The following is a 21,468-nucleotide window of genomic DNA, read 5'->3' on the forward strand; positions in this document are numbered from 1 at the left end:
TGTAAACAACACCATAAGAAACAAAAAAAAAAACTAAAAGTTTCTCAACATATTTTTGCAATTCAGTTTACATTTTCAAAAAGGGGTGGGAAGAAGTACTTATTTTATCCCACCCCCTATCCATAAATCCCTTTTTACTTAATTAACTAGCTTCACATTATAATAATTAACAATATAAACTGTTCATTTCACCTTACAAAGCCTTGCAAATTATTTTAAAAAACATAAATTCACAGTCAACATATACCAAAATACAATTTTACAAATATAGCAAACAAAGATCACCATAAATAAACAAAGAAAGTTACTGCTGAGGATTGTCCTCACTATATCTTTGATTGAGTTATATTTTCTTTAATATTATTATTTCATATTCTGTGCATTTTTTGCGAATAACTCGCCCCCCAACTTTAACCCGATTTACTAATCAGGGTAATGAATTTCATTTCATTTTACTTTATAGCAGAGAAAAAAGGCTGTCTCCTGATTGGCTGCGTTTAAAGATGATGTCACAGCCTGATTTGGCATTCTCACTTGAATTTTCTCTGTAAATGCAGTTTCTCAAGTTTTACTCTTGTTTTGAAAAAGAATGCAGAGTCGGCAAATTTAGTACGACGGATCGTAAATCATTCAGGAAAAACACTGTCATTTCACTTTGGAAGCATGAGAACCTGAAAGCCTGCATTCATCACAAAAAAAACACACACACACTGTGCTGAGACATAAGACCCGTAAACAGCTAGGCCCTGGCTTTGTGATGACCAGTACCTCTGGTTTGAGATCCCTGTGCACCACTCCAACGTCGTGCATGTGGCTGACAGCAGACACCAGTTTGCGCATGATGCGACTGGCCTCGGTTTCGCTGAAATGTTGCTTCTGGCGAATTCTCTCCAGCAACTCCCCTCCACCGAGCAGCTCCAAGACCAAGTATGTGTGGAGCTACAGTAAACACACACACAAAGCAAATGGGTTTCTCCCACACCCTTGTCACACACTGAACACAGGATTTCACACTGAGTGACAACCATTGCTTTCACAATGAACAAATATTAACAAGTTAATGATGTTTTATAACGAACAATCAACCTTTCCTCTAGAAATAAATACATATTGTGGGATGTTGGCTTAAACACTACATTTAAAAAGAAAAACACTTAGTAACAGTAACATGTTGGGGATCAAACAAATCAGAAAGAGTTGTTCAGACAACTTTTTTTCATTGACATGCTTCAACTGTCAGTCTTTCTCAGAGGCATCTGCTGATCGCTTTAATGTTGTATTGAATTCCATGTAATAATTCCAGCAGTTTAATTGTGTCTTCTTTTTGAAGAGTATATTAAGGTTTAATTTATTCAGACTGCATTTTCTCAGAAAAATTACTTTGATCTCCTGACATGTTTTGACTGTCAACTGCCAGTCTTCTTCAGAGACATCTGCTGATTGCTTTGATGTTTTCTTGACTTCCGCATAACAATTTCAGCATATTGTTAAAAAAAAAAAAAAAAAAAAAGACAAAATGAACTTGCTTGAATTCTAATTTAGGAAGAAAATAATGTGTCAGGGAGGTGAGGAAGAGTCTCTCATTAGTGCTGAATCTGGGGAACAAAGGCAGGACTTGCTCAAGAACTGTGAGGCAGCCGTTACCGTGCTTTGATCTGGGTCACAAGCCTGTGAGCTACAGTAATAACCCACTGGGCTCATCAGGGCTGAAGAGGTGCTCAGAGGCATGAAGGACCGATTCTAATGAACACGCACACGCTACCGTCTGTCATGAAGACACACCTTTCCTATATGAACGCTAGCGCTACATTTGGATAATGCACACTCACTTTGAAGTGAGCGATCCATTAGCAACGCAAGAGAATCTGGGTACCGGTAGTTGTTCGACAGACCTAAATGGATGTTATCACAGTTGCAGTAAGTTAATAAATAGGCTGTAAATTATCAAGTACACTGGGATATTTTTATGCAACAACGAAGGACAGAAACTCCCCTGATGGATACAGCAACCCCATTAATTAGCCTTGTTCCACTTGTCGAATTTAATAGAGCACAGTCCCCAGACACGTGAAGAGGACAATGGACAACAGAAAAAAAAGGTAATAATACACCCACCACAATCAACTTTACCTGATCGTGGTAAATTTCATGTAGCTTGACAATGTTTGAGTGGCCATCACACAGCTTCAAGGCAGCGATTTCCCTCTGAGTTTGAGCCTCCATCCTGTGATAAACACACAACATAAACACTCCAACACTTTGATTCCCATACTTTTTGTTTTAACACACATGCACACTTAAACAGCTGATGGCGGCGGTTTTCCATGAGGAGCGTACTGGCAGACAGACATCAAACAAGAGTTACTTTATTTATTATTTAAAAAGTGATCAATGTTTATGTGTCAGTAATGCTGCACACCCATTTGCTGACCAATCAGAGCGGTAAATTAAAGCAGTGGTTCTCAACCTTTTCAGCCTCCAACCCCCGAAATAAAGGTGCCAGAGACCAGGGACCCCCACTGTACCTGAAGGTGGTTGAACACAGACATGAACATTCAAGTGGTTAAAAGGCCATCTATAAGGCTCTAGGGCCATCCATCTATATGGTCCATTGTTATATGAATCTGTGATCATCACATGTATTTATTTATCTGAATAAAATCCATTGTTATCCAGGAAGTTTATTATTATTTGTGCTATAGTACATAGTCATCTCAAAGATGTAAATCCTTGTTACAGCTCCACGTTCCAGAAATAAAAATGGGTTCAAATTGACAAAAAATTGTGGAAAAGGTGGTGAAATAGGGATTTTAAAAACCACGGAAATTGGTTAAAAGTTGCAAGAAAGGATAGAAAAAGTGGTAAAAAAGGTTTCAAACTTTCAATATTGGCTTAAAAGTGGCAGAAATGGGGGAGGGGGGTTGGGGTAAAGTAATTTAAAAAGTAGGAACAATTAGTTTAAACTAGAAAATAATGGGCATGACAAATCGTGAATATGGTTAAATTGGCTAAAAATAAGTATAAAATAAAGAGAAAAGAGGTTAAAAGTGACAATAATGGTTCAACATATGCAACATTACTAAGGTGAGAAAAGTGGTGGAAATGTGTTGAAAGTAGAAAAAATGTCCAGAAAAGGCATTGAAATTTGATGAAGTGGCAGGAATGGGACCAATGTGGTAAAAATACATTAAAGCAGCAAAAATATGGCAAGAAAAAATGATGAAAATAGGTTAAAATATGGCAAGTTTGGTGTAGTTGCAGAAAAAGGGTAAAAATAAACAAAAAGGGGCTGAAATTGTTCAGAAAATATTCTTAGCTTCTTGAAGTCATCTGGCGAGTCCTTTCCAGTGTCTGGCGACCCCAGATGGGGTCTTGACCCTAAGGTTGAGAACTGAATTAAATAACACCTCTTTAGTGTGTTTGCTCACAGAGCACCAGCTAATGCATTATTCACCCATTTCTACCATGTTGCTAACCTATCCCATACTGCAAGCCAACCAGGGGTAGAGTTGAACGATCAATTGCATTTCGATATTATCGAGATATCATAAAATGCAATTTTCTAATCGCAAAAACTGCAATTTTTTTTATTTATTTATGTTTTCTTTTCATGTCCTGTTAAGTTCAGAGCGTGTTTAAGAAGTGCAGTCCACATGTTTACATGTTTCATGAAACGTGAAGTTAGGTAGATATGCTGAAGAGGTAACGCCACAGATTTGTTTGCTTTATTGTTGTAATCTGTGCTTTAAAATTTATCATTTCTATTTATTTAAACTTTAAATAAATCTGAAATAGTTTTTTATAATGAAACATATTGATTTATTACTCGTGTTCACTGAAAAATACATGACAAGAGGCCCTTGAAAAAAATAATCGCATATTAAATCGCAATTTTGAGGAAAAATATTGCAATTAGATTATTTTCCACAATTGTTCAGCCCTAATCAGGAGCACAGATTTGATTGTTTTATTATCCATTACAAACTAAAACTCTAAGGTTGTGATGTCATTATCAAACTATTAAAACGATTTCCTATAGTTTTCTCTTTGAAAGTTACGTCAAACACTTCAAAGAATCATCCCAGCTACTCCAATGCTTTCAAAGATTTCGAATGGCCATAGAAAAGGGAAGTCTGAAGTGATTGCAGGGGTTTGTCAGTCTCCGTGTGTACAATAATTTTTGCTCCCACACTATCAGAACACAAGAGCAGCCACATTGGGACACAATCAAACAATTGTACTGAAGTAATAAGCAGTTGTGGATAGAAGTGTATGTTTAGCAGCCTCCCTTTATGACCTTAAATGGAATCCACAGGAAGAAATTTACATCTATTAGGAATTACATTACACAAAAACAAAAAATGTGGCTTTGTAAATCCAATCTTTAATTTTCAAGCAAGTATTTCTTTAAAGTTGCTGACCAAAACCAGATGTTTCCCATGAAAGTAGAAATGATACCAATCATAAACGCACGTACACGTGTTAAAAACACATCTGAGGGAGTGGCCTGTGAACGTTTACCTTTTGCTGACGATCTTAACTGCATATTTCTGCCCCGTCTTCTTGTGTGTACATCGTCTGCAGATTGAAAAGCTCCCCTCTCCCAGTGCGCTGTCTCTCAGGTCCATTTCATAGCTCATATAAAACGGAGAATCCTGCGGGAGGGAAAAAAAAAAAGTCAAAACGGAAATTATGATCAAGAGGCTTTGATGAAATTGCCTTGTAATTGCAAGTGGTCTCCTTTGATAAGTTTTCTTCATCACAAAATATCTCTATGACATTATTAATAAGTCAGAACAGAACCATAAGGGGCTGTATTTCTAAGGATTTGATTGTGGAGTTTAAATATATTCAAAGATAAATGCTCTAAAGGCCTTATTGTTTCTGTACAGATTTTTCTTATGATTATCACAAGAATCCTCCAGTTTTTTTTTTAAGCCAAGCCTCAACAGGCCATACATCTACAGCTTGACCATTATACAAACAAACTTATTTTTCCGAAAAATCTTTCTTTGCAAAATAGTGTTACAACAAAAGGGAGGATGAGGTCAAATAAATCAGGTAAAATATTTATATATTCAAATTTAAATGTACAAAAAAGGAAGATATGCATACAATACAGTGGAAGTCAAAGAAGGGAGTGTTTGCTCAAATCAAGGAACTATTAGAATGTTCCCGTTTATGAAGGCCTGAGCCATCAAAACGTTAAAACACTGTAGACTTCACAATTTGTTTTATGCAACAGGACTCTTGCCTGAGTATACCCAGAGATACAGTATATCTGATATTTTACAACACTTCATTTCTGATTATTTTAAATAAAAATAAAAAAAGAGACTGTACTAGTTCCACTGGGTCAAACATAAATAGCATAATTTACAGCAAAGTAAAAACTGCTAAAGTAGCTCAAATGTCAGATTAACATTCAGAAGCGTCACATGGTATCTCTACTTGGAGCCCAGTGAGCTGAAAAACTCCACACTTACACTACAGCAGTGGAAAAAGTGCAATCACCACGTCACAGCTATGCTTTTCAGTTACTGGCAGTAGTGGAGACCTCCTCAACAGGACCTCACCAGCCCAGAATATTTTAGAACAAAGCCAGGACAAAGGCCCACCAAGTATTTATACCTCAACAGAAGTGCACCTAGATAAATAGCTTTAATGATATAAACAACCAGGTACTCATTGTATGACACAAAGACTTAAGGGGACACATGACTAAAACTAGGGCTGCCAACTTTGGTCATTTAGTCGACTAATTGGTCGATTCAGTCATTGGTCGACCAGCAATTGTATCAGTTTTAATACCATTTAAAAACAAAATGCAATACACTTAAATAGGTGATAGATTAAATATAAAATATATTGAATTGAATGCCTAAACATGATTATATGTCCAGCAACAGCTGTGTAAGTAAGTGCTAGCTGCAAAAAGAAAAAGAAAAGTTTTGCGCTTCAACTATCAGTGCAGTGTGCTGTCCTCACAGCAGATCGGAGCAGAGAGGGAATGAATTAAGACAGGCTTGAAGCACAAGCATCCACTACTGAATCAATCCTTTTTCTGCACAAGAATATGGATTATCCTTATATTTGATACGTGGATTATGTAAATAGATCCACTGCTGTCTCTAGCGCGGCCGCGCGCACTGCGCACCTGTGTTTGACGTGCATTTGTTTCCCCGTCCGATTATCTGATGTTGACATTAACAGTAGTTTATTAATAAAAGCAGGCTTACCACTAAAACAAACGTAAATATGTCATTTGTGGGGAAAAATAGGTTTTATTTGTCGGTTTCATGTCGGGCTCTGATATAAATACCTAACTTTTGCTTTGTCGGGTTCTGGTCAAAGCTTGAATAAGGTTCATATCATAACTGATAGCAAATCGGCACCACAAAACGCTAAAACTAAATATTTCTTTTTCTTTCTCCTCGTCCTCCTCTGTACCTGCTAAAATAAATTCAGAATTTTGAGCCCAGGCTGGTCAACTGGATGAAGATTTTATTTATTTATTTTTTTATTTATGAATGATTCAATGGCATTTCACACATTAACAGTCATGTTTACACACATTAACAAACAAAAAAACTTTAAAATAAGATGTCTGACATGACTCTCTCAATGTACTGTATCTCTTTCCCCTGTTTTGTTTAGTTTTTTTCATTTTTGAGTCTTTTACTTTAATAACTATTAACAACTATAACCGAGGAGTGTGTACACATGTAATATACAAATAGATACAGAGACAATTCAGCAATAAATCCTTTTCCAACTTATATCGGAGGTAGAATGATGATATAAATGTCATTAACTATGTTCTCCCACTCTTTAATTGTGGGGGAGTCAGAATGCAGCCAGAGGCAAGTTTATTTTTTATTTTTTTAATTAGATGAGCCAAATAAGCAACCCAACTCTTCTTAACGCATGAAAATAACTCTATATATATATATATATATATATATATATATATGTAAATAAAAAAACAGGCTCTTTCCTGAGAGCTGAGTGCAATTAAACAAACACAGCAGAAATAAATGTAGCAACAGTGAGAAAACTAAAACTAACCTGTGGGTGACGACAGCCATTAGCTTAAGTGTGTTTGTGTTGAGGGTTGGAGTCCATTCATCTTACCTTCATCATGGCGCTGCGGGCCACCGCGGCAGAGCCGGGCCTCTCCGAGCTGCCACACAACTGGACAGGGTCGTCCATCACCACATTCCTCTGGAACAGGATGGAGGGAGCCATGAAAGAGTATCCCTGCGCACAGAAACACAACAGCTCTCAGTGTTTACAGTTTTACTCAAAGGGAGCAGAGAGTTAGGAACAGAGGAAACATGAACTTCACCAAACTGTTCTTTAAAATAATGGCTTGGATTTTCTTTTAAAAACTGCTTCAATATTTCCTCAGATGCTAAAAAGTTGCCGCCGCCCATCAACTCCACAATTAGACAAAATTCTGTTTGATTGTGACTGACAATGGCTGTCCAGCTGTTCCTATTGTTAGACCTGTCATTGTGGAGGAGTGCCGCCTGCTTAATTCCAGCTGTGGAAAGCCCAGCGCTTTGAGCCGACATCAATCTCATTCTCTCTTTCCCACAGACACACACACAGCTGTGTGGCATGTAGTGACAGCAATGGATGGACGGAAGGATGGATGTTGAATGAATGAGATGCCCTTAATTGCCGGGCTTGAATATTTGATTGCTCTGCTGTGAAATTACATCTTGGCACTCTTAATGCAATTTTAATTTTGTTTTGTGAGGCACAGTGGGGGAGCAAGTGCACGGTTAAAAACTGGGATTGCAGTCGTTATTGAAAAGATTGCTGGGATTGCAAATTATAAAGACCGCAAAATTTCAGAGTGTGTGTGTGAATGGCAGCTGAGAGCGAAAAAATGCCAAGATGAAGTTGGCAATCAAAGACTGAAGGCGTAACCGAGACAGACGTAGTGATGCTCTCAAAGTGTAACCTTTTATTCCACAAGAGAAGCCCGTTAATGGATCTATTGATCTAGCGAGCTCAAGGATCCAGAAGGCAATCAGAGTCGAAATTTCATGCAATACATCAGACAGCCATCAGCTGGCATGAAGTCGTCGGCCATATTACAGTTCAAAGCTAGATCAAAAATAGTCATTCGCATCTGTTACTTCAATGAGAGTTGCATATGGCGGCAATTACCTCAATAAAAGACTCTTTAGTCCATTTGAATACTAATGCACACAGACAGACGAATGTTGACTTACAGCAACCTTTTGAGGACATTCACAACTTCACTTGATTACTTCAATTACAGTGGAGTATGTCAAATATAGTTGCAGACAAAAAGTGAGAGATGTGAAATGCCCTTTTCACCTTCCTTGTCAACATTTCACCCCAACTACAACCGAAGCGAAGACAAACATTAGCGCAGAAGAAAGAAGAACAAAAAAGCTGAGGCAGACAGACGTATTTATCATGACTTTTCTAAATGGAATAACAGAGTGATGGCATGTTCTCCCACCTGGAAGATGCGGCCACAGTTCTGAGGCAGAGCTGCGGGGGAGTACGTGGGGTCCATCTCTGTGAACTCGTGTGCAAAGTTGCTGACGTCCAGCTCATCTCGAATCACGGGTTTGAACGGAGCAAGTACCGTCTTCGCTGCCAAGTCCTCCCAGTTAATTTTCTAACGGCCAAAAAAGAAAAAAGTTCTTACCAGGTTTTTGTTGAAACTCTGCCAGTCAGTTTTTCTCTAAATATTGTGAAGTAGTCAAGACAAGCAATGAGATCCACCTGATAAAATGGGTGTTTCTTTACATTCTCTGCTCCGTTTGGACCCGAGCCCAATCTCTTTTTTGGATCTTTTATGAGAAGGCGCTGGATTAGGTCTTTGGCCAGCGTTCCCATGTCTTTGGGAAAAGGAGGATCCTTTTTGGAAATTCTCCTGTGATGAAAAAAAACAGGTTGATCAGGGGATTTTAACAGGCTGCTGGCTTAAAACTCTGAGAGTCCATACTTGGCAATGTCTGTGTGTGTATTTTCGTTTCCATCAACAGTGAATGGTGATCCACCAGTAAGGAGCTCATACATCAGCACACCAAGACTCCACCAGTCCACAGCCTAGAACACATTAAAGCAACCAATTGGTACTTTGTTAACAAATGGAAAAATCTCAGTTGGCTACTTGAATATACACATATATATACGTATATATATATATATATACAGTATATATGACACAAAACAAGTATATTCACCTTACCATGTCATGGCCAGACTCTCCTCCTCCTACAATTTCTGGAGCCATATATTCAATGGTGCCACAGACAGAAAACGTCCTCTCCACCTGTAATCAATAATAATAATAACAATAATAGAAAATGAAGAGGCCTCTAGAGGTCATGTAACAATGACCCGAAATGTTAATATAATTTTATTTTTTTAAATAAAACCCAAAATGTAATAACGTAAAAAAAAATGTCACAAGATGCTGAGCCCAAAACATAAAACTTGTTGTTATTACATTCTGCGGCAACATTTTTCCCCTAATAGTGTAATAATTTTATTACATAATAGAGTAAGTCAATGATTTATGGATTAAAGGGCATTTCGCGTCATTGTAGAGAGTAATATCATAATTATTCATATTGAAGCATTTTGGAAAACCTTGACATTTTTGGTGACTTCCCTTCATATATATGTACAGTATAGAATCAGAATGATTTTTATTCACCAAGTACAGTTTAAATACAGTACAAGGAATTAATTTTAGGTAGTTGGTGCGAAGAACAGAAAAAGAACAAAAAACAATAATAATAATGACCATAATAATGATAAATATAAAGGATAAAGAATATACTGTACATATATATTTCAAAAAAAGTTTATACATACATATATACATATAAATAAAGAAGTAAAAAGTTTTTTTTAATGTTTTGGGCTCAGCATCTTGCTACATTATTGGCCAGTTGTAACAGTTTCGGTTTTATTACATTTTTTTTTAATAATATTTTGGGCTCAGCACCTTTGTTATATTATTGACCAGTTATTAAATTTCGGGTTTCATTTAAAAAAAAAAATTCAGGTCTTGTTACATTTTGGGTCATTACATATTTGGCTCTAAAAAGGCAAAAGTTGAAAAAAACAAAACAAAAACCAAAATAGTTAACTTTAAAAAGTAAAAACGTGTGTCTTTTTACATTAAAGCTGTTAGTAAAATGGAAGTTTAAATCGCCATTAAAATAATAATAATAATAAACACTGCAAATGTCCCCTTTGTGGAACTAATAAAGGTTATCTTTATCTTTACTTTAATGCACACAATATGTACAAGATTTATTGAATGTGTTTAATTTGCGAGACTGTTCAACATAACACTGTAAAAATCATGTCAAAGCCAGAAATAAAATAAGAAACTCACTGTAAAATAAATTAAAATGCGGAAAATAAACGGCTCTAAAGTAGGACTATTGTGCTGGTATGTTTGCGACGTACCAGGTCAAAATAATCAACTTTCAACAGCGATGCTGAATAAATATTCATTATTAATCGGGTCTAGAACCAATTTTTAGAGTGATCCCAGCCGTGTGTGCTGGGACTTTCCTCCAAATGTAAAAGTTACCTTATATAAAGCTACAAAAGCGCAGCTTGTATGTGAAGCTTGTATTCAAATATTCACAGGAACGAAAGCGGAAATAAACGTGATAAATACTTGAGAAAGGATAATCAACAAAAGGCTTGATTAAAGTGGCAAAAGACAAATGTACCTGATCAAACTCTTTACTCAGGCCAAAGTCTGTGAGTACGATGTGTCCGTTTGAATCCAGCAAAATATTCTCAAGCTTTAAATCTCGATAAACAATACCAAGCTGTAAATAGAAGATTAAAAGGAGTCAGAGCTCAGTCAATTCATGTTTCAACAGACAAAATAACTGGAGTGTAATAAAGAAGGAAACCTTGTGGAGGTGTTCTAGTGCCAAAACAATCTCTCCGCTGTACAGGGCCACTTCCTGCTCTTTAAATCGTACCCTTTGCACCAGGTGTGTGAACAGTTCTCCTCCATTTACATAATCTGTAACAGAAGATACTGTATGTTAGCTGAAATAAGTTAAATGTAATAAACTCATTCAAATTGAAAAATATAACATCTTTTCCTGTGTTTAAGAGAGTTTGTAACCTTTATTCATACAGAGGACATTGATCAGGAAATAAGCAGAGCAATGAAAACAGCAGAGGTGGCAAAAGTACTAGTCTTTAGTACTCAAGTAAAAGTATAGACACTTGAATAAAAAATTACTCTGGTAAAAGTAAAAAGTAAATTAATTGTCTTTTCGATAAGACAGGGTTTTTAAACCAGCAAATTCCATATCTTTTGTTTTTTATTTTTTTAAGAACTTGTGAAAAACTGGTACATGGAAATAAATTAAATCTGTTACCTTTAAACACCTGGAGAATTTAGCCCTCATTATAGATAACATTTGTAAATAAAATGTTTTTAAGAAAAATAAAATATTTTAACATTTTTAAAAACTTGAAAATGTTAAACATAAAACTAAGGGACCTGCCCAATAGAAAAAAAGCTCAAACTACCAACATTTTGTGTCTTTTTACGTCGTGACGTCATCTTCGAAGGTCTTAAAAGTAACAAGCTCATTTTAAAAATGTAAAGGAGTAGAAAGTACAAATATTTGTTTAAAAAAGTAAGGAGTAAACGTAAAAAGTCGCCAAAAAATTAATTACTCAAGTTAAGGAAAGACACCAGAAAAAACAACTTAAGTACAGTGGGTGATTTTGCCTAAAAAAAAAAAACTCCATTTTTTTAAAGGAAAACTCGAGTTTCGATTAAATTTTTATTTTTCAATGCACTTAAAAATGACTGCAGACATCAGATATATTGTCAAAAGTGCAACTTTATTGCTGTGATTGTCCTCAAGAGTTAAAATGCATAGAACAATAATAAGTAAAGTAAAAAAGTAAATGAGGCTCCGTCATTCAATTTCAAGCTTTAACCCAGGTTTAAGCAAAAGTGCAACAGAAACTTCACAGTAGCTTCAATTTTCAGATTAAGAAATCAGATAACTACATATTTTATAACATTACAATTAACTCTTTCCTTAGCATCTCAGCATAGTGAGAATAAAAAATGAAACATTCCTGTGGTCCACATATAGCCTACTCAAAGAGTAAACACATGTAAACAAAGAGGGGGCGGGCTCACATCGTGCTACGGTAACCCACAAGGATGGAACGCAAAAAAGTCCGAAAAAACTGTGGTGGGAAAAAAATTTAATAAATAAAAAAATAAAAAGTAAAAAAAATAAAAGTAAAATAAATAAATTTAAAAAAAAAAAAAAAAAACTCAAATTTGCAAAATCAAAATAGTTTTCATCTACCAATTAGACAAAACGATTTTTAGCCCAGCACTATTGTCACCTCTGAAAAACAGTTGATTATAAAGTCTCCTCACCAAGAATGAGGTGGAGCTTAGTGTCCGTTTGGAAGGCGTAATGAAGCGTGACTAGAAACGGGGACTGGCGGATGTTCTCCAACACTTGGCGCTCTGTCCGCGTGTGCTCAGCTGTCTTTGCCTTCTGTATGATGGTGGCCTTCTTCAAAACCTTCATGGCGTACAGCTTCCCTGCATCGTGACCACTGACCTTTCTCACCAGGAACACCTTGCCATACGCTAGTGGATAAAATGATGAAGAGTAAAGGGCGAAACTCATGCATGTTCATAAACTGTCTGACATTCTGTGAGACCCAATGGTTTACTACTCACCTCCTGTGCCCAGCACCTTTAAAAGCTCAAAGTTTTCGATGCCCACTCTCTCCACATGACCCGTCAGGTTGGCTATAGATAGAACACAGACAAACAAAAGTGTGGTTTCATGACTGCATGATTTTAGCTTGGATGAAAATGAATCACAACTACTCAGACATCAGTTGCGAAACTGTACATGATTACCTTACTCCGACATCCATTAAATCAAACTCTACAACAAACATAATACCTGAACAGTAAATCTTGTGTAACTGCAATAATGTCAGTAATGTTGATCACAGCATCTTAAAAAAAACCTTCCTCCAAGGCCCTAAAATTTACATGTTAATGGAATCACGGACAAAATTGACCAATAACGCAGAAAATGATATAATGTGAACGAAACGGCGTCATCATGAACCAAAATATTTGTTATTATTACCCCCCCTCAAAAATGCAGAAGGAGGATATAGGTTTGCGCTCCATCCGTCCGTAAAGGGGACAGCTTTTCTCAGAAACCATTTAAGATAGGAAAACCAAATTAGGTGTGTGGCTTGCTTCAGGGTATCAATACCTTGATGGAGTTTGAAAATGAGAAGTGCGCAATAATTTTTTCCAGAGTTATTGTTCGTGTTTCATTTTTCTTTACTATGTTTGAGGTATCTTCAAAGGGGACAGCTTTTCTTAGAAACCGTTAAAGATAGGATAACCAAATTTGGTGTGTGGCTTCAGGGTATCAATACCTTGATGGAGTTCGAAAATGAGAGGTGTGCAAATATTTTTTCTGTAGTTATTGCCCTAGTTCAATTTTTCTTTACTCTGTTCAAGGTATCTTCAAAGGGGACAGCTTTTCTGTTCTAAGCACCAACTACCAAATTATATTCCTTGTGCTGTTTTTAATCTGTTCCTGGAATAAAAACACGATTCTGAATCTGAAGGACGTTTGTCTGGGAAAATGTTTCCGGGGGCTGCTCATTCGGTGCACCACACACCCCCTTCTTGGTCCTGAGCTGAACAACATGTCAAAGTGGCCACCCGAAACTCCGTCTAAGACTGCCAAAAAAAAACTATGCAACTCCTCACTGACACCAAAATATAGAGCGTCTCTGAAGCGCTGCCCATTTAAATGACATGTTTTGTTTAATTAGGGTTATTATTATTTATTTTTCTTTCTTCACAGGAATTGAAAACCAATATTTTCTGGAAAGACATTGATAAAAGATTTTACTTAAGTTAACTCGTAAAACTTGAGTGCTTAAAAGCAAAACAATGCATAACTTCCAGTTGACAAAAAACGCAAGAAAGAAACCCAAAAAGGGTCGGTTTCATAACATGACGACAGAGAAATGGGTGTCAATGGTCTGCAACAGAAATTCAAAGTGCATAAATGTTCAAAAAAAAAAAAAAACTGTACCTTCTTTTGTTTAAACATTCCTTCAAGTGGAAAAAAAAGAAAGAAAAAATTAAAACATATAATCTTTCTCCACACAACAAAACATTCTTTCATGCATCAGCTTGCACACTCCCTACATCCACCATTATCTCTCATCAAATCAGTGAATATGTTGCTCCTTGTGTTTTCCTAATCCCGCCCTCCCTTCACAGCTCAGTGGGCCTAGCATGCTTTTAGATGAGCATGCCCATTGTAGTGAGCACGCTCCTTCTGTCTCACATGCTGGCGATGGGGCAATTAAAGTAGCTGATTTCATCTTTCCTCTTGCTTCTCCAATAGCACGCAAATAGAAATGCAGCAAGCCCTGAGTCAATATGACGCCATAACGTAACATTTCAGAACAATCCTGTCCTTTAAAATTTAGGGTCAGACAATCGGGTTACATAACGGACTTGCCAGGGTCACCCTGTGAAGTCCTGGTTTAATTTAGACGTTTATTAATAGACCGACAGGGGTGTAGAACCAGATGATGTTGTAGTGAGCAGCAAGCTTTCCTTTACTCCATTATTTTTGTTATTCATTCAATCATTAATTCTGACATTAACTGCTGTTGAATTTTAACTGAACTTATGTTTCTTCAACTTGCATATAAAAAACATTACTTGTAATAATTCATAAACTTGTGAATGCATTAAAATTTACTATAAATGTGTAAAAAAAAAAAAAAAAAAAACATTAAATAGATGCTACAGAAACAAGACAAAATAGGGGTTAGTTGACTCAACAGCTAAAAGCCTAGAGGTAATAACACAAAGCCAGAAACAACTAGACGGGCTGCATATTTGGGGCGTGACAGTAATATGGGGTGAAGCACAGTAGTCATGTTACAGCCTGAATAGTAGGACCTTCAATCTATGAACCAGTCACAAATGAAGCGTATAGTCTAAGTCCCAAATACATCCAGCATCCCACAGAACTCTGCACACAGATGTTCTACACTACACTCACACACAGCCTATAAAACATGTTGGAATTCAAACTATGCGTTGCTGTTTGTCTTAAAAGTCATGCACTGGCACATCAAGGATGCATGTGTGTAGTAGATGGATACACGCTTACACACCAACATGACAATGAGCCTGGGTCAGGGTCAGGGTGCCTTTATTCCACCAAAGTGACACTAGGGCTGTGCATTGCCATGAATTTGACAAATTTGCATGTCACGATACGATACAACCCGATACTAAACAACACGGTATAAATCGCAATATATTGCAATAATTACAAATTTCACCTTTAGAAGTACGAAATGGTATGACATACAATTTATACTTGAACAAGTAAATGGTAACTAACTGTAATTCAAGGACCGATACCAAAAACAAGTGGTATGTTTATCAAACTGTCAAATTTTCCAAAAAACTTTAACTTTTGCTTCTCTAACAGTTCCTGATTCTGTAAAGTTCTTAAAGAAGTAACCACACACATTTATATAAGTGCCCAGTATGTTTTATGAAAATAAAGTGCAATCAACTTCCAAACTAAAATGTATTGAGGAGTGAGGTCGTTCAATAAGGTTCTCGTTCTTCTTGTAGTGCACTAGTTAAAATTGCTACTCCTCTGTTATTCAAGAACGGATCGAGTTGAAATCTGGTAGGTATAATCTATGGACGTGTATGCATAGACCCATGGAGGCAGATTTTTGATTTGGGGCCCAGGGGGCCCCAAGGGGCTCCGAAAGAAAAAAAACGAAAATGTCGATTTCTCATTTATTTGCGAGTCACCCCTCATTTCCGGTAATTTCCAAATGAATGGGAACATAGTCGTGTGATATATCGTTTCAAAGGTAATTCAACGTAGATTACGATTATGCCTCGCATAATTTGATGAGGGGCCTAGGGGCCCACCCACTTTTCCGGTAATTTATACATATATCGGAACATAGTTGAGTGAAATATCATTTCAAAGGTAAATCAACGTATATTAAGATTTTACGTCGCACAATTTGATTTGTTTTACTCGGTGGAACCGAGTTATTTGACTGAATTCTCGGGAACGTGGTACGTGCTATTCGGTGCGGAGATGTTCCGTGGGCGCGGCCGTAGTTCATCTGAACTTTTTTTTTTGTTAGAATACATGATTTTTTTTTTTCATATTTGGACATTTTTCGGATTGATACAATCATCGCGTGGTAAATATTGCCAAATCAATTTTTTCTTACACCCTTACTTGACGCTTTACTTAGCACTTGATCGTGGCAAAGCATTCTGCAGCAACATCGAGTCGTTTTAACCTCACGCCACCTTTAGTCTAACTTCTACATTCATATTTAGCTCTACTGTTTATTCATACCCACAGTCATGTGAAAGATACAGTACGAGTATCCCTGCCATAGGATAATGGCTACAAACTCAAATGTATCTCACGTTGGCAATTGGAGATGGGTTAGCCTGACGAAAACCCTCAGAAAAAAAAAAAAAAAAAAAACTCGCTAAGAGCAGATTTACAAACCTCTGAACTGCCTTCTTACCGTCTTACTTGTTATAATTTACTCATTTTGAGGGCAGGTTGGTCTGTTTGAATGAAAGATCAGTTTCGGGAGGACACTGTGTGTGGATACTGTAACACTCACTGTAATCAGGTGAGTTAAAGCTGGCAGACAACTAAAATATGCAGGACAGCTGGCTGCGAGGAGTGGAGTTTGCACTTGATCATCCATGATCATGATCACGTGTTTTAATCCATTATAACTGCTTAATCCAAGTGGAAACACAGTCAAAAGTGAGATGCTCTCACATCCATTATATTACATCCCTCACGTTGCACTCATAGCTTTAGATAATACAACTACATCATTTAATAAGACAGTGAATAATATCGACTTCAACCTGTGGTTACAAAAACAAACTCATTGTTTGTAAAAACCCACAAAGTAAATGAGTTTTAATACTTTTCTAAAACAAGAAATGCAATTACAATTTACCAAATCATTTTAATGTTGAAACATTGTTATTAAGTATGAATATTAAAAGCAACAGTGTCCCTGTCTGCCAACAGTTAGCATCAGCTTCTGTTCTATTAATCACCGTATCTCCCAGAAGGGAAACTCTAGCATGCTTGTTCATTAAAATCCTGTTTAAAGGCGTAAAGGCGCCTAATACTCCAAGTGTTCCTGACAGCTACATAAAACACTAGAGGAGGCATTCAAATCTATAACAGAGTTGTTTTAGCATCAGGTAATCAACACTATTTTAAGCTAATGCTGCAGGATTTCAGAACAACAAGAGATGTTAAATACGTTCAATAATGGGGTGTTTCCCAAATGTTTTTATAACGATAATAGTCTGTTATATTGTGTGTTATTTGGGTTTTTTGCTCATTTTGTTCTGTAAATAAGGCAGGTTGCCGTGCTTAGCAACTAGTTGCAGTTAATATGAATGTTAATTTAAATTAGAGGAGTAGAATGTGGTGGTGGGGTTGCACACGTTTTCTTACTTCCCTGTCTTTCTTGGCACATAATTACATTTGTAATACTGCTGAATCATGTAAAATATGAGAACGTTAAACTAATGTCAGTTCAGAAGTTCAACAGTGTTGTTTTTCTGACATGGTACTGTAACTTTCCCCACCCTCCATTGTTGTTGTTGTCTAGTATTGGATAATAAATAAATAAAGGTACAGTTTTGGTAATTTTTCACACACTTGGCACAAAAAGCCACAATTAAAAGCGATACACATACAATCCATCACATGAATGCACTTTGATGTGCACATTGGTCCCCAACCACTGGGCTGCAGCCTGCTAGCGGTCCATGGACCCTTTGGTATAGCAGAAAAAATAAAATAAAATAATGAATTTTAAATAATAATATGCTTTCTCTTAATGTGCATTTTATCTTGAAAAATTCCAACTTCTGCATTAACAATCAGTCTTCCAGCCGGGGTCAATTGTTGACCAAGTTTTTGTGTCAAGCACTTTGTTTATTTGTTGTCTACATAAATAACGCCTCGATAAAGAAACCTTGACCTGTTCTCTAGCGCCACCATCAGGCCAAACGTTTATATTAGATTTAATTTATCTCGAATAGTTTTCATCCAAATCTTCTCACATTTAAGAGTATGAGCCCTATTGGTTGTGGTGATGATGTGAGCTTTTCTACAGCGCCACCATCAGGTCAAACTTTCAGTTTTAGAGTCAGTCAATCTTTCATCCAATGTGTGCCCATTGAAAAGAATACCACCAAGATCATTTTATGCTTATCAATTGTACCCATCGAATTAGAAAAAGTCATGAAATATGAAGCAAATAATAAATAATAATAATTAAGAGAGTTAAAGAGTACGAAGTGTATCCATACGGAAACGTATGACTAGACTCCGGAACTATTGATACGGAAACGTATGACAAGACCCCGGGACTATTGATACGGAAACGTACGTTTGCCGGATCTTTTCTACATCAAGCGTAATGTGCCTGTGTGTTTTCGCCGTGCCAGGATTGCTGAGTGGTCTAAGGTGCCGCACTTAAGGATCCTTCCTTTCACTAACGTGGGTTTGTATCCCGCTTTTGTCATATACATTTTTTTCATTTTAACACGGCAAATTACACCTTTAAAAATGCATAAACAAAAAAAGAATAAACATTTTAAAGTATTTCCTGGGTTAGGGTTAGGGCTAGGGATAGGGTTACGGTAAAGAAAAAACATATACGAAAAAATTAAATTAAATAAACATTTTAGGGTATTTCCTGAGTTAAGGTTAGGGATAAAGTTAGGGTTACGGAACTACAAGCGAAGTGGTGCACTTATCAAGTCACCTAAACTGGCCAATGAGGGGGCGTGTACTGATAGAGGGGGCGTCAACTGGTATGTCTCCTTATGAATAGCCACGGCCTAAAGTGTATGCTATGATCAGATGAGTTTCCAGTATCATGAGTTACGTGACTGGCGCACTTCCCTGAGTAATCACTACGTCACAGTTTGTCAAACATGTCAACCTCCACAGGTGTTTTTAGTTTAATATGTAGCTTCTAAATCACTCATTCCTACCAGTAAAATTTACATCTTATAGTCTTTCAGTTGAGCTGTCTTTGTATTTCAGGGAGAATGACCCTTGAAGCAGTAATACATTTATTATTATTATTATTATTATTATTACATTGTCTCTAACTCTGCAACATTGTGTCACTACAGAGGCCCAGCTGGGCCCTGCTGCAGGCCTATTGTTTACCTTGCAGACCGCATGTTGACATCCAAAATGGAGACGCAATTAATTTATTTACAGACCCCTGTGTTATCTCAGTTTAAAGATGATGTGATAGGCTCAAGTTTACTGTTTATGACTTAACATCACTGCAGAACAGGCACATCTGTTCCTGGTGTTATAACATCTGTAGCAGCTAAAAAAAAACAACTAAAAAAAAAAAAAAAAAAAAAAAACCTACAATTTTGACCCAAAACATAATGTCAACAACGGCACAAACTTGGTAGGATCATGGTTATTTGTTTACATTACCCTAGTCACATTGATCAAACAAGCTTAAGTGCATGTTATTACCCGGTGCTGTTGATAATTAATATTAGCTATTAGCTCGTGATAATGAGAATACCATTTAGCAAAACAGCATTTGTGCTTTCCTTAGCGTCCAAACTTGGACTTAACCACTTTACTACGACAACCTGGCTCCATTGAGCTAGTCAGCTAACATTTCCCCCTCTTCACACGTGTCTCAAATGATAAATGCCACATGAGATGAAGCTTCCGCTAACTTACCATGTTTCAGCTCGTGTTTCACAGTAAACATGTCCCCATCTGTGGAAGATCCCTCCATCGGGGATGGCATCGTAATTTCGTGTCCCTCTTTATTTTCAAAGATGCCTTTCGAGGCCGGGTTAGGTTCCCCCTCCTAAGTCCGTTTGCGGTGCCCACATACAGACGCTGACATGTTAAAACCGAGTAGACACTAGTTAATGCGGTAACAAACTTGAAAAGTAGATAAACGTAATGTTTTCAACGAAGATGACAGCCGTCAAATACCGGAGGAAACACTCAGCTCTTCCACCGCCACCACTACCTTCGCAACCAGACAGTCCCTTCTTGCTGATTGGTGTTGCTATGTGGAAATCTCACGTCTGATTGGATACTTTCTCCTTAACAACACATTATCCCGCCTTTCTCCAATCACTGGTGCTGCATTCAAGTTTCCCCTGTAAATACTACTGCCAAGAGGTCAGAATGAAAAAAATAATAAAGTATCGTGGCCCTTATAATTAAACTGTAAGATCTTAGTTTGTATCCTTTATCTCATCAAACCAAATGTAACATTTAGATATTTTTGATTAGCTAATTTTCAGTCTTTTTATTTCATCCAGGTTCGAAATGATTATTATTATTATTATTATTATTATTATTATTATTATTATTATTATTATTATTATTATTATTATTATTATAACAATAATAATATTTATTATTATTATTGTTATAATAATAATAATAATAATAATAATAATAATAATAATAATAATAATAATAACAGTTTAAAATCTTGAGTTTCAGTATTAGTAGTGATGCAGAACAAATACAAAGGCATTAAATGGTTTCAGGCAGAGCATGTTATATTAGTTTTGCTTTGAATAATATATGAAAATATATATTGAAATAAATATAAACATAATCATTTCTATCACCCCCCTGTGGTACTTTTTTCCTATTGCATGCATTTATTTCGTTGTTAATGTGTCATGACACGAAGGTAATGACAATACTATTTAAAAGACAACTGAGGGAAAAAAAAACTCATATATGGTAAGTACAACGTTCTTATCATAATTTTTATCATTTAGGTTTTACAGTGTCGGAAAATAAAGATTATGTTTTGGAAAACCAATCAGCTTTTAGTTTCAAAACGTTCACCCAACACAGTTTAGTGCCCAATCCTTTCACGGACCTGATCCTTTCAGATCATTTTAACGCATGCGCAAAACGCATCTACATCCGGTCGGCCTATTTTACGGCAGTTCTTGTACTATTTAAAAGGTTGAAACGCTGCTTTTTAAAATGAATTAGAAATGTATGTTTTGAGTGAATTCCGATATATTTTGGTGTTTATTTTATCAACTGTTTGGTTTTTGATTGTCAGTGTTGTGTATTGTGTTTTGATCTGTTTTTGTATATTTCGTCTTGCTGTGTTTTTTTTTTTTTCTTTCCTTTTTGTCTTTTTGTTTTATTTTATTAACAAAGCAGTCACATATTTACATGTGTTTCCAAATAAAATATTCCACAAACGTTGAATGGTCAGTTTACATTGAAATATCACGTCCCAGGAGCTCTG

General features: G+C 36.4%; 1 protein-coding gene across 3 annotated transcripts in view; it reads right to left on the reverse strand.

Moving 5' to 3' along the window:
• Positions 1-20,221, reverse strand: part of rps6ka5 (ribosomal protein S6 kinase, polypeptide 5) — a 34,945-nt gene extending 14,724 nt beyond the window's left edge. For 2 of the 3 annotated variants that reach the window (XR_003672793.1, XM_028437667.1), the window contains exons 1-13: positions 19,908-20,221; positions 12,761-12,832; positions 12,449-12,667; positions 10,938-11,053; positions 10,749-10,850; positions 9,242-9,325; positions 8,996-9,099; positions 8,773-8,923; positions 8,504-8,665; positions 7,135-7,260; positions 4,522-4,655; positions 2,131-2,224; positions 769-939 (exon numbers count right to left, since the gene is read on the reverse strand). Coding sequence is in view for 2 of the 3 variants with exons in the window: in XM_028437667.1 (XP_028293468.1) it covers positions 769-939; positions 2,131-2,224; positions 4,522-4,655; positions 7,135-7,260; positions 8,504-8,665; positions 8,773-8,923; positions 8,996-9,099; positions 9,242-9,325; positions 10,749-10,850; positions 10,938-11,053; positions 12,449-12,667; positions 12,761-12,832; positions 19,908-19,977 (1,605 nt within the window). In the remaining variant the exon portion in view is untranslated. Of the gene's footprint in view, positions 1-768; positions 940-2,130; positions 2,225-4,521; positions 4,656-7,134; positions 7,261-8,503; positions 8,666-8,772; positions 8,924-8,995; positions 9,100-9,236; positions 9,326-10,748; positions 10,851-10,937; positions 11,054-12,448; positions 12,668-12,760; positions 12,833-19,907 lie in introns of those variants that run through there. The other variant, XM_028437668.1, reaches the window with a different exon arrangement.
• Between the last annotated feature and the right edge of the window lie 1,247 nt (positions 20,222-21,468).

The sequence above is a fragment of the Gouania willdenowi genome, chromosome 22 (assembly GCF_900634775.1).
Source record: "Gouania willdenowi chromosome 22, fGouWil2.1, whole genome shotgun sequence".
In the NCBI taxonomy this organism is placed as follows: Eukaryota; Metazoa; Chordata; class Actinopteri; order Blenniiformes; family Gobiesocidae; genus Gouania; species Gouania willdenowi.